This window comes from Pongo abelii, chromosome 5 (assembly GCF_028885655.2).
Source record: "Pongo abelii isolate AG06213 chromosome 5, NHGRI_mPonAbe1-v2.0_pri, whole genome shotgun sequence".
Taxonomy (NCBI): Eukaryota; Metazoa; Chordata; class Mammalia; order Primates; family Hominidae; genus Pongo; species Pongo abelii.
Genome location: NC_071990.2, coordinates 120,213,390 through 120,227,770, shown reverse-complemented (window position 1 = coordinate 120,227,770; position 14,381 = coordinate 120,213,390). Strand labels below are relative to the sequence as shown.

General features: G+C 35.2%; 1 protein-coding gene across 5 annotated transcripts in view; it reads left to right on the top strand.

Moving 5' to 3' along the window:
- Nucleotides 1-4,383, top strand: part of FAM184A (family with sequence similarity 184 member A) — a 125,674-nt gene extending 121,291 nt beyond the window's left edge. For 2 of the 5 annotated variants that reach the window (XM_024249037.3, XM_054558082.2), the window contains 2 exons: nt 2,247-2,449; nt 4,024-4,383. In XM_024249037.3, the coding sequence (XP_024104805.3) occupies nt 2,247-2,449; nt 4,024-4,105 (285 nt within the window). In that variant the 3' untranslated portion in view covers nt 4,106-4,383. Of the gene's footprint in view, nt 1-2,246; nt 2,450-3,345; nt 3,441-4,023 lie in introns of those variants that run through there. The other 3 variants (XM_054558081.2, XM_054558080.2, XM_054558083.2) reach the window with 3 other exon arrangements.
- The last annotated feature ends 9,998 nt before the right edge of the window (nt 4,384-14,381 follow it).

Sequence of the window (14,381 nt, the reverse complement as noted above, 5' to 3'; positions counted from 1 at the left end):
GCTTAACTTCTGTTAGCCTTCTGACGGTTCTTTTTGGTTTGTTTTGGTTTGGTTTTTTGTTTTTGGTTTGGAGATGGGGTCTCACTATGTTGCTCAGGCTGGTCTCAAACTCCTGGGCTCAAGCGATCCTCCTGCTTCCAGCTCCCAAGTGGATGGGATTATAGGTGTATGCCACTTTGCCCAGCTTTAGGACCGTTCTTAATTAAAATTGAGTATGACTTATTTTGATACTTGTTACTCTCTTGGGACAAATAGAAGAGCCTTGAAATAGACATGGCCAAGTCTTATAAATCTTTGTACCCTAGCTTCCCATGGCTCCAATCATGTTTTGGGTATAGTAGGTATTCAGTAAATATTTGTTCAGTTGCAAAATTTCATCACATTCCCTATAAGCCACCACAAATTATTCTGCGAATAAAGGAAGTAATAAAGAATAAATGATTATATATACATATATATATATAGGCTTCATAGGAATTATGAATCTTATGGCAGAAATCAATAGTAGAATAAAAGTGATAGTTCCAAAGCTGTTTTTCAAATTCAGATTTTATTAAGTTTCACATCATGCCTAATTTTTATTAGGACTTTACCCAGAAATTTTCCTTTCCTTTCACAGCTCGTAAAACTATTAAGAACACTGAATCTATCTTTCCTTTACAAGTTAAAGTGTTCCAAACTTTAAACTTGAATGTTTTCTAAAATAGAATGACTGTAGTGGCATGTAGCTGTATCTCAGAGTCTAAAATACTGCCTGGCAGATAGAAAGCTCTGAGTGAATAATTGGTGAATGAATAATTATAATTAGTTTTAGTTTTTTAATTCATAATTTAGGGTGAAATAAGATTTTAATTATAAAGCAAGATTATGACGTTTGTGGAAAAAAGATATACTAAAAATACTCCTTTTCATTTATTTATTTTATTGGAGTTAAATTTTTTAGCTGCAAAACGATTACTGTAGAACTTTACCAGTATTCTTTTGATTTCTTAAAATAGAAACCTTAAGTAGGTTTAATTATGCCCTCTGGTGACTAGAATAAGAAAATGCAAAAGATACATCTTTGTAAGAACTTTCAAACTACTTTTGACTCCTAATAGTGACTTTAGTTTTCACAAATAGTTCTGAGGAAGGTATTATTATTATTTTCTTTTTCTGGTTATGCTAAAATAGGATTTTCATCAGAGACTCTACAAGTCACGGAATATGACAGAGGAAAATGTTTAGACAATAAGATAAATATAAATAAAAGTTCCATCTTGTATATTAATTGCATTTTTTCCCAAATTCGAGTTATTTCCCTAAAAAGCTTACAAATTTAATTGATATACATCTAATTAGTAAAATATGAGAATATTCTAAATATCTAGTAACATGTTAATTTTTATTTCTCAGCAAGATGATGATCATTGATTCTAGAGATGTGAATAAAATACTTTGAGACTAAAGTTAGTGAATTGCAAGCTGATAGATTTTGATAATCTGCAATGGAATTTGTCTTTTTATCTCTTAATTTTAAAGACATTAAAAAATCAGCTGATTGCTATTGTTTTGTAACCTTTAAAGTTTAAAAAATATGAGCCAATTAATGATACTGCCAATTAATATGGAAATTAGACTTAATTATGCAGATATAACTCTCTCTCTTCAGAAAGATAGATGTCACAGTGAATTTAAAACCAGATTATTTCTCTAAGTCAGCTTTAGGTCTTTAGTAGAAGTGTTCAATTTGTTTCAAACTACATTGCCAAGCATTTTCTCATTCCTTTTTTTTTTCCAGGCAAGAACTGCCTCCCTTTGACAGATGGCTAAATTTCATGGACCTCTCTTTTAAAATTATGTTTAACTTTACCCCTTCTCTTAATTTTAGCCTAAATCCATTTAACCTTCTATCTGCAAGACTTGCTCTCTCCCCCAACCCTTTTTCCCTTTTCTTCCCAAAAGGGTATTCTTTACCCCTTGGCACTCTTTTTACCTTCTCTCCCATTCCTCGTGAATGACTCCTAAATGTTTCTTCCTCATTCTTTCTCTCCTGGTAGCATGTCTGTCTTTGAGGATTCCATGTAGATAAAAAATACCTCCAAGGATTCCCAGACCACAGTTTGGGTAACACTGGTTAATTAACATCTTAATTTAACATAAAGCTTCCAAAATTTTCCCATGCCAAATTTCTATCTTCTACCATTCCTATTTTCTCATTTGTCCTCATGCAGGGACTATCCTCACATGTATTATTTTTAATGCAGCAAAAGAAGAAGAATGATAAATCACCAACAAACAGGTTTGTGAGTGTTCCCAATCTAAGTGCTCTGGAATCTGGTGGAGTGGGCAATGGACATCCTAACCGCCTGGATCCCATTCCTAATTCTCCAGTCCACGATATTGAGTTCAACAGCAGCAAACCACTTCCACAGCCAGTGCCACCTAAAGGGCCCAAGACATTTTTGAGGTGAGACCCGTCTCACCAATGTTTTTTTCTTTTCTTTTTTAACTTGAGAAATTTACCTTCTTACATTGCAGAAATCACTACTTTAAGAACAACCTAAGAAAAATTACTATGAAATATTTTCTTCAAAGTATATTTATCACCTCTCTAGAGAACTTCCTTTTGACTGTGTTAAAAAGATTTTTTCTAATTTCTGGTCATCAGTCAATTTTCTAAGTACTTGAAGAGGTGTTAATGTAATTTATATGGTTAGAATTTTAATATTATGCACAATTACTTTATTTTTCATATTGTCACCAATTTTTAAATTAACAATCCATCCTTATTGTAGAACTTTAAAATAATTTTTTGTTTACTAAGTGATTTTTGTTTTTTATATATGTTTATTTTTTTCCCTTTCTTGTTTACCAAGATTATTTATAAATATATATATATGCTTATTGTCAAAATAGAAACATACGTAAACTCTGGGAACTTAAATATACTTACGCAAAAACTAAATTTAGAAAAAATAAATAATTTTTAAAATTTCCATTCCAATTTTAAGTTACCTTGCAGTTGTTGATTAAATGTATTAGCAAATTTTGAATGAAATGCAAATTTCATTAGAAATTTAGCCATTAGATAAAGTCAGAAAGTACTGTTGTTTTATGCTCATCTTACTATTACTGACTTTTTGCTGCTTTATGTTTTTTTTCTTATTTTTACTAAATCTTAGCAGTGTCACTAGTAATAGTCTTACAAAGTAGGCAGGTTTTTCTAGGCTAAGTGATTAGTGACATAGTTAATGATTAACAAAAAAAATAGCAAGAATGAAAATTAGTCAAATACACCTCTGAATTTGTCTCCTGCTAAATATTTTGTGTTGCTTATTTTCCCTTGTGCATGGGTATGTTCAGGTATCAATAAGATGCATGTGCATGAGCTCAAGGAACATGACTACTGGAGTTTCCATTACACATTGTTGCGTGCCTTGTAATTTTCCCCAAAGACGGTAGGGATTCTTTTGTTTTCTTAAGTAGCCCAAAGAATCTTTAGTTAGAATTAAGATAAGTATAAACTATATAACATCAATGATGTGGGAAATTATATTTTTAGTGTTCTCCCTTTCCTGGAGTATTTGCATAGGGAATTATGAAATGAAAATTTAATGTAAAATGCATATAGTAAAAAATACTAGTTACTTTAGTTATATTTAAGGACACATCTGTAAGATCAACTAAAAGAGAAAAGGTGCTGAAAGAGAGGATCATTATTTTATTCTCTCTTATTTCTCACAATTCTTACTGAATTTTTTATTCAAAGAAGGTGACATTTTTGCAGTTGTTTTTTGTTTTTTGTGATTGTTGTGTTGTGGCTCCTCCTTAACTGACTTCATTTGAGCTGCTGATGCACTCTTATGCTCTCATGGAGTGGAGAACCAATTCTAGTATAGAGAGAGTAGCAAATCTTTAAAACACGACTTACAACATGGGGAACCCGTTGTGGTAATCTGTGCTGATATTTTATGTGCTTTTGCCTTCATTTTGCAAAATGACTTAATGCTGGGTTACGTGTCTCTCTTTTTATGAATTCAGTCCTGCTCAGAGTGAAGCTTCTCCAGTGGCTTCTCCAGATCCCCAGCGCCAGGAGTGGTTTGCCCGGTACTTCACATTCTGAAAGAATTGTGTTGGCACAGCTCTGTATGGACTGTTACTAAGAGCATGACTTTATACAGATTGTTATGTAAATAGGCTTTCCTATGTCAAACACTGTGAATGAGAAAGTATTTGTCTCTCCAACTTGAAAATGCACTGTATTTCCTGTGATATTTATTGGAATCATTCTATAAGGTACTATATTATGTGTGTAATTATAACTGTTATTTTTATTTGAGATGGAAGAGTCTTTAACCTTTATAATTACTGCATAATAAATTTTGTTAGAACAAACAGTAATGCTTTTTATTTTTTTCTAAGTTTGCTTTAATTTTTAAATACTTTTTAATTCCAGGTAAGACTTGTCAACAAGTTTTACTGCATTATAATCATGTCATATCAAATTATTTGACTTCAGTAATCATAACAGAATCAGGATAGGGAAATAGAAACTCTTGTTCCAGTACAATGTGTAATTTTAACTAAATTGTTCTCTTAATTTACAAAGCTAGAATGAAAGTGCTTGTGTAAATTATGGACTTTCAAATGTATAAAATACTGTTGACTTTTAGGTGGGTTTTTTTTTCAGTTTTGATAGTTGAGATCTAGAACTTTAGTACAGTTAGTATCTATAATTAATACTATGTTTTATGGCCAAAAGTCACTGGGTAAAGAATAGTCAATTTGATTTTAATTTGTCTTAAAAGCCAGTTTGATAGTTTTCTAAATTGGTGTAATTAATAGGGAGTGAGACATAGGGGTTTGGAGCTCAGGAAAAGAAAGACTGAGCTACAGATGTTTTGGAACATGGCATGTATGAGATAGGGAAAGCCACAGGTGTGGATGAGAACAAGGAAGGGGGTTGAGGATAGAACTTTGGGAGAAATCAACATGTCAGAAACAGACAGGGCTTGAATGAGAATGAGAAGTAGAGTTACAGATCCAGAAAAGCATAGTGTCCTGGAAGAAGAAAGTTTCAGAGAGACCCAGCAGCCAGCCAACAATGTTAAATGCTATAGGTGTCAGGAAAGGGAAAAAATGAAAAGTGTCCATTGGCTTTGACAACTACAAGATGTTCTTAGCAAAAGCAGATTCAGGGTAACAGTGGCAACAAAAGCCAGATTCTAGGAAAAAGGGAAATGGAAGTCAAGGAAGTTGAGACAGTGAGTAAAAACTTCTCTTTGAAAAAAACTTAGTAATACAGGGAAGAGGAAAGAGAAAGTAAAGTCATAGACTGGGAAGGGTCAAGGTGGGCTTTGTTTGTGTCTTTAGGAGACTTTATCATGCTTTCATGCTGGAGGATAGAGAGAGAGAAATTAAAAGGACAGGAGGAGAAGGGGACGAACCGCCCATAGAATACCTGAATCTGCTTCATAACATCCCTGACTGAGCTTTTATACTTCCAGTGATAGGAAACTCCTTTCTCTGAGGGTAGCACTGTCTGTGCCATCAAGTGTCTTAACCTCTGTGACTCAGTCTTCTGGGCTATATAATAAATATTACCTTCCATCCTACCTTCCTACCTTCTATCCTAGAAGATAATATGAGATAGCTTATGAAAGGTCTTAGGAAAGGTATAAATTGCTACAGTTGAGAAAATAGTTGTCTTGAAAAGTAGAAGAGCAAATGTATTAAAAAACTGTAAAAGGATTGTCAGGCATAATTGAGATCACAGACTATATATTTCTATTGAAACCCATCAGAATGATTGTGAGTTTTGACCATCTTCAGCTACTAGCAGCAAGTTTCTACGAAGGGATATTTGGACTTAACCAGGATTAGGATAGTGTTGGATAACAGAAGGAGAGAGGTAAAATGGAGCCAGGGTTTTTGCAGAGAAGTGATAATGTAAATATCATTATAACAGTCTAATTACTTTTATGCTAGGATTTTAGAAGTAAAAGCACAGTGAACAGATACTATTAATTGCATTACCTTAGATGTCAAATTGATTTTTACATGTAGGTCAAGATGCTTAGTTCTTATCTCATTCTATTACTCCTTCATAACCAATTATACGTAGGTATTAAATTTCACTAACACTGTATCTTAAAATATTTACCTTTTCATCATCATAAAACATTGAGTTTCTAACTCGTGGCTTTTCTCCAAACACTATGATTTTAAATCTAGAGTGAAGAGATAGGTCCTAAGAGGTGAAAAGTAAGAAATATTTTCTTTGTATATACAGTACTCTGTACTGCAGCTCAAGCAGAAAGAGGGCATCTTGATGAGCTAAACCACAATTCGTTTGTTTTGCTGTGTCTTTTGTTATGTTGTAGAGAGTGTTAATGTTGATTAGAGGATGGGAAAGGAAAAATGTTAAATACAACATAGTTGGAAATACTTTATTCATGTCCGCAGGAACCATATACAAAAGTTTGTCAAAAAGCAATACAAATTAAATATTTGGAAAGATATCACAATCAGATTTCTTAGTTAAGTATTCAGATTCCAAAACAGTGTTAATGATAAAAGCATATGAAAACATTTGAGAGCAATGTCTGGCTTTGGGTTCAGCTAAAAATTATCCATAGGCAGTCTCTTATTTATTTTCATAAATGAAGAACATATTCTATCTTTCTAACAAGATCAACGACATAATTTGAAATAGGGATATTCTTTGAAAATAATAAGATGCCTAATTTTTCCTTTTTTTTTTTTAATTTTTGAGGCAGGGTTTCACTCTCACCCAGGCTGGAGTGCAGTGGCATGATCACAGCTCACTTGCAGCCTTAACCTCCTGGGCCCAAATAATCCTCCCACTTGAGGGCCCCGAGTAGCTCGGACTAGAGGCGTATGCCACTACACTCAGCTAATTTTTGTAGAGATGAGGTTTTGCCATGTTGCCGAGGTTGGTCTCGGACTCCTGAGCTCAAGCAATACTCCTTGGCCTCCCAAAGTATTGGGATTACCGGCATATGCCACTGCATTTTCCTTGCATTTTATCACAAATAGTCTTAACATTGTCACATGACATCATTGCGAGACTGCATTAAACCATATTTTGGTTTGAAGGTTACTACATATTAACCACCTCTGGTAATCCCAGGAATATTATCTCTGTAATTTTCTGAAGGTAGCAATGTTTAATTTTAACAATATAATTGTGATTTGCTTTTATTAGCAGTCAAAACCTGTTTGAAATAGATTAGAGGGCACAGAAATAAACCTTCACATATGGCCAGATGACTTTCAACAAGGGTGATAGGACCATTCAATTGGGAAAAGGCAGCCTTTTCAACAAATGGTGCTGGAAAAACGATATTCACACGCAAAAGAACGAAGTTGGACCCTCGCCTTATAACACTATGTACAGAAATTCAAAATGGAACAAAAACTTGAACATAAAAGCTAAAACTATACAACTTTTAGAAGTAAACATTGGATGACATTGGATTTGGTAATGATTTTGTAGATCTGACACCAAAAGCAAGGCAACAAGCAAAAATAATTGGACTTCATGAAAATTTAAAATTTTTGTGCATCAAAGGACACTATCAACAGAGTGAAAAAACACCCTAAAAGTGGGAGAAAATATTTGCAAAGCATATAACTGACAGGGGATTAATATCCAGGATACATAAAGAATTCCTGCCTGGGTATGGCAGCTCACATGTGTAATCCCAACACTTTGGGAGGCTGAGGCCAGAGTATCGCTTGAGGACAGGAGTTGGAGACCAGCCTGGGCAACATAGCAAGACCCCGTCTCTACAAATTTGTTTTTTAATTAGGTGGACGTGATGGTACACACTTGTTGTCTCAACTACTAGGGAGGCTGAGGCAGGAGACTCACTTGAGCCCAGGCGTCTGAGGCTGCAGTGAGCTATGATCATGTCACTGCACTCCAGCCTGGGTGACAGCGAGACCTTGTCTCTTAAAAAAAAAAAAAATTTCTAAAACTCAACAAAATTCAAAATTGGGCAAAAGAATAGATATTTCTCCAAAGAAGATACACAAATGGCCAATAAGCTCACAGAAAGATGCTCAGCATCACTAGTTATGATGAAAATGTAAGTCAAAATCACAATTAGACAAGATTCTTCATTATAATTTATTAATTAGGAGGGCTTTCATAGAAAATAAGACAAAAACAGAAAATAACAAATGTTGCTAAGGATGTGGAGAAACTGGAGCCCATGTGGGAATGTTAAATGGCAAAAACTGCCTGTAGAAAACAGGCAGTTCTTCAAAAAACTAAGTAGAATCACCGTATGATCCAGCAATTCTACTTCTAGGTATATACCCAAAAGCAGGGACTCAAACAGATAACTTGTACACTAATGGTGCTAGCATCATTATTCACAAGAGACTAGAGGTGAAAACCCAAATGGCTGTCAGCAGATGAATGGAAAAACAGAATATGGTATAAACATACATTGGAACGTTATACAGCCTTAAAAAGAAATAAAATCCTGATATATGTTACAACATGAATGAACCTTGGAAACGTTATGCTAAGTAAAATAAGCCAGACAAAAGGCCAAATGCTGTACGATTCCATTTACCTGAATAGGCAAATTCATAAAGATAGAAACAAAAATATGTGTTACCAAGGGTTGAGTTGGGAGGATAGGGGAGTTATTATTTGATGGATACAGCATTTCTGTTTGGAATTATTTTTCTAAAGTTCTGGAGATGGATAGTAGTGGTGTTGCACAACATTATCAATGAACTTAATGCCACTGAATTGGATACTTTAAATATGATTAAAATGGGAATTTAAAGTTAAATGTATTTTACCACAATTTAAAAGGGCTAAGTAATGGGGTATTAGCAACTCTGCATTGGATTCTGAATAAATGCAATACTTAAGTTATATTATAAATTGTTATATTTACAAGTTAAGGTGAAATCTCTCCTGTTTAAGATTCATTCCGTTTGCTTTTTTTCTCCATGCCATTTTCTGTATGAATGTTCTGCTATTTGGTACCTCAGCATATGTTTAAGTAGCAGTATCTGAACAGAAGTTGCTTGGAATACACAGAGAACAATAACCTAAGATTACCTCAGATGCCAGGGGAGTGTCATGTACAGACCAACTTATGGGTTCTGTCTTCAGTATTACCAAGGCATTTATTTTTATTTATTTATTAATTTTTAGAGATGGGTTGTTGCCCAGGCTGGTCTGGAACTCCTGGGCTCACGTGATCCTCCTGCCGCAGCCTCCCAAGTAGCTGGGATTACAGGCACATACCACCATGCCTGACTCCAAGGCATTCACACTTCTTATCTCCCAGTTTTTGGGGCTCTGTGAAGGCTTTTTTCATGCCTTCACACTGAATTATACATTCCCTCCTAGGTGCACCCATAGCACGCACTTAACAGCTATTTGTTTATTCAACATATTTATTGGGTGCCAGGTATGACTTAACGTGGTTGGGATAAATTGAACAAAACACATGTATCCCTGTCCTCATGGAACTCAGACTAGATGCAGCCACCACGCCCAGGCTACAATGCGTGATTCCTACTAGGTTATTAGATTAATTGAATGAAACAGGTATGTATCTTTAACAGAAAAACTGATGCCATGTGTATGTGTCCACATGCATGCTTGTGTATGTGATTGTAGATGGATAAATTCCTTTAAATTTTAAATTTATTACCATTTTATATTTAATGTATATGTATATACACGTGAAAAATTCATTCACTGCTTTAATCAAAAAGGTTTACAAGTGACTACACAGAAGACACTAAAAGTGTATATTCTTTGTTGAAACTACTAATAGTTGTGGAAAATTAGGAGTAATTGAAAGGAGAATACAAATGTGTAATTGAAGGCCAACATAACTAGGCTTCAACTTCAGTGTTTTCTCAATGCATCTTTGAGCTAGGGTGAAAGATGTATGGTTACATGACCCTTATCAGAAAAGCGGAAGGATTTTCAGGAGAAAAAGCTTTCCTAGCCTTGAGTTCTAAAAGGAATTCCTCATTTAGGACTTTTTAATAGAAGACATTTAGATGATGTCATGATTGATATTCTTAATTATTTTTACAACAAAAGCTGTGGTTTCACAAAGCTGTTTCTTGAAGTAACCTTTGCTAAAAAGGGAAATTACAGCAATTAAGAATAACTCAATGTAAGAGTCTGCAAAATGTGCCAGACTAGTAAGTAGTAGCTGTCTAGTGGCCTAATTTGATCCAAGGATAAAATTGAGAATAAAGAAATGAAAAGCCCCTTGGACAATCTTCCTTAAATGTCACTACTCTTGGGCTTTTGGCTAACAGTAAGAGGTTGCAGTCTGGCAAGTTATTAATAATAATACCTTTAATGCTGCTATTTTATATTTATGGTGATAGAACCATATGGAAATAGTAGACGACATCAAATTATGAAATCAGAGATAAGCTATGTTATTGCCATCTTCTCTGACCATTTCATTTCCAGCAAAATGAAAGTTTTCCTCAGAAAGCTGCTTCTGTAATAATTGAATCTATTTTAGTTCTAAAAAGCCCTCTTTGCTGTATTTCCAGTGTTCCACATCATAAATCAGAGCTGAAATAATTTTGGCTGGAACATTTTTAAGGCAGCTGTTGATATCATCTACCATGGCCAAAGAAGAGCCTAGTTATGCACCCCGAAGCATCATTGTAGAGCTGCATGACTTGCCGGTGTAAGATTTAGTTGCAAAATGTCCTTCCAGAAAACTGAAATTCAATTGCTGGGTGGCAATCTTATAAACCAATTATAGATTGTGAAAAAGTCACTGATTTTATTTTCATTTAGTAGCTTTATTGAATAACTATTATATACCAGTTACTATTGAAAATACATTTGTGATTTGTGTCAAGCCACTTTTTTCTACTAATAATTTAAAAATAGGACCACAATTTGTGCTCTAAAGAATGTTATCCACAGGAACAGAAAACCAAACACTGCATGTTCTCATTTATAATTGGGAGCTGAACAATGAGAACACATAGACACATGCTGGGGAACAACACACACTGAGGCCTGTCGGGGGTGGGAGGCATGAGGGAGTGCATCAGGAAGAATAGCTAATAGATGCCGGGTTTAATACATAGGTGATGGGATGATCTATGCAGCAAACCACCATGGCACATGTTTACCTATGTAACAAACCTGCACGTCCTGCACATGTACCCCTGAAATTAAAAGTTGAAGGAAAAAAAAAGAGTCATTCAGATTGCACTCTTTTATGTAAGGTTTCTTTTGCTTAGTAAAATGCATTTGAGATTCATCCAAATTGTTGCATGTATCAGTAGTTGGTTCCTCTTTCTTGCTGAGTAGTGGTTCACTGCAGATATGCCATGATTTGTATATCCATTTCCTTGCTGATAGACATTTGGATTGTCTCTAGTTTTTTATTCTTATGGATAAAGCTATGAACATTCATGTAAAAAAAAAAGAATCTTGTCAGCAAATAGAGGAAATTCATCCTATTGACTATGACAGCTAGGCACGCATCAGGTCTGATATCCATCCACGAAGATCAGTCTAGCAATCAGAATCAAATTTAAAGTGTTCTAGTAATTTAAAATGTTTATAATTTACTCAATTTTAGATGTTTAATAAAATGAGTTATGTAACAGGAGTTCCAGTTCCCAGTGTTGAGTGGGTGAGTGGGTAGGTGTGTAGGCTCCACAAAATTACACATTTGGGGCTCCTGAGAATTAATAGGGATTTGTGCCCAGCCAGAATTAATTTAAACAAATAAGTGAAATATCTCCATAATGAAAGCCATAAAACATTGGTGAAAGAAATTGAAGAGGACACACACACACACAAAAGGAAAGATACTCCATTTTCATGGATGAGAAGACTAAATATTGTTAAAATATTCCTACTACCCAAAGCAACCTATGGATTCAATGCAATTCCAATCAAAATACTTATGACATTCTTCACAGAAATAGGAAAAAAATCTTAAAATGTGTATGGAACCACAAAAGACTCAGAATAGCCAAAGTTATCCAGAGAAAAATGAACAACTGAAGGAATCACATTACCTGACTTCAAATCATGCTACAGAGCTATAAGTAACCAAAACAGCACGGTACTGGCATAAAAACAGACACAGACGAACAGAACAGAATAGAGAATGCAGAAACAAACCCATACATCTCCAGTGAACGCATTTTCAACAAAATTGCCAAGAACATACATTGGGGAAAGGACAATCTCTTCAATAAATAATAGTGCTGGGAAAATGATATACGTATTAAGAAGAGTGAGACTAGACCGCTACCTCTCACCATATACAAAAATTACATAAAAATGGATTAAAGACTTAAATCCAAGACCTCGAACTATACAACTACTCCAAGAAAACTCTATCTCCATGAGTTTGTGAACACCAAAAATCTGAGACAGTCTCAGTTAATTTAGAAAGTTTATTTTGGCAAGGTTAAGGACGTGCACCTGTGACACAGCCTCAGGAGGTTCTGACGACATGTGCCCAAGGTGGTCAGAGCACAGTTTGACATGAGACATCAATCAACATATGCAAGATGAACATTGTTTCAGTTTGGAAAGGTGGGACAACTCAAAGCAAAAGCAGGAAGACTCAAAGTGGGGAGGGGGCTTCCAAATTATAGGTAGATATAAGAAGCAAATGGTTGCATTCTTTTGAGTTCCTGATGAGCCTCTCTAAAGGAGGCAATCAGATATGTATTTATCTCAGTGAGCAGGGGGGTGACTTTGAATAGAATGGGAAGCAGGTTGGCCCTAAGCAGTTCCCAGCTTGACTTTTCCCTTTAGCTTAGCAATTTGGGGGCCCTAAGATTTTCCTTTCACCAGTTCAATTGTTTTGATTTTTAGCTCCCACAAATATGTGAGAACATGCAAAGTTTGTCTTTCTGTGCCTGGTTTATTTCATTTAATATAATGATCTCCAGTTCCATCCATGTTGTTGCAAATGACAGCAACACATTCTTTTTTATGGCTGAAGAGTACTCCATTGTGTATACTGTATCCCATTTTTTAATCTATTTGTCTGTTGATAGATGCTTAGGTTGCTCATAAATCTTGGCTATTGTAAATAGTGCTCCAACAAACATGGGAGTGCAGATATCCTTGCCATATTCTGATTCGCTTTCTTTTGGGTGTATAGCTAGCAGTGGGATTGCTGGATCACATTTTAAATTTTGAAGAACCTCCAAGCTGTTCTCCGTAGTAGTTGTACTCATTTACATTGCCACCAACAGTGTACAAGAGTTCACTTTTCACCATATCCTTACCAGTACTTATTATTGCCTGTCTTTTGGATGAAAGCCTTTTTTTTTTTTTTTTTTTTTTTTTTCTTTTTGAGACAGTTTTGCTCTTGTCATCCAGGCTGGAGTGCCATGGCACAATCTTGGTTCACTGTAACCTCTGCCTCCTGGGTTCAAGTGATTCTCCTGCCTCAGCCTCCCGAGTAGCTGGGACTACAAGTGTGCACCACTATACCTGGCTAATTTTTTTTGTATTTTTAGTAGAGACTTAGTAGACATGGGGTTTCACCATGTTGGCCAGGCTGGTCTTGAACTCCTGACCTCAGGTGATCCACTGCCTTGGCCTCCTAAAGTGTTGGGATTACAGGCGTTGAGCCACCACGCCCAGCAGATAAAAGCCATTTTAACTGGGGTGAGATGATATCTTTGTTGTTTGATTTGCATTTCTCTAACGATCAGTGACGTTCAGCACCTTTTCATATGCCAGTTTGCCATTTGTCTATTCAGATCTTTTGCCCATCTTCTAATCGAATTATTAGATTTTTTTCCCCATTGAGTTTTTTTGGGCTTCTTATCTATTCTGGTTATTAATCTCTGATAGATGAATAGTATGCAAACATTTTTTCCTATTCTGTGGGTTGGATCTTCACTTTATTGTTGATTGTTTACTTTGCTGTGCAGAAGTCTTTATTTCGATGTAATCCCATTTGTACAATTTTGCTTTGATTGCCTCTGCTTGTGGGGTATTACTCAAAAAATTTTTGCCCACTCCAATGTCCTACAGTTTCTTCAATGTTTTCTTGGAGTAGTTTTATAGTTCAAGGTCTTAGATTTAAGTCTTTAATCCATTTTGATTTAATTTTTGTATATGGTGAGAGGTAGTTGTCTAGTCTCATTCTTCTGAATACGTATATCATTTTTCCAGCACTATTATTTATTGAAGAGATTGTCCTTTCCTCAATGTATGTTCTTGGCAATTTTGTTGAAAATGAGTTCACTGGAGATGTATGGGTTTGTTTCTGCGTGCTCTATTCTGGTCTATTGGTCTATGTGTCTGTTTTTATGCCAGTACCATGCTGTTTTGGTTACTTATAGCTCTGTAGTATGATTTGAAGTCA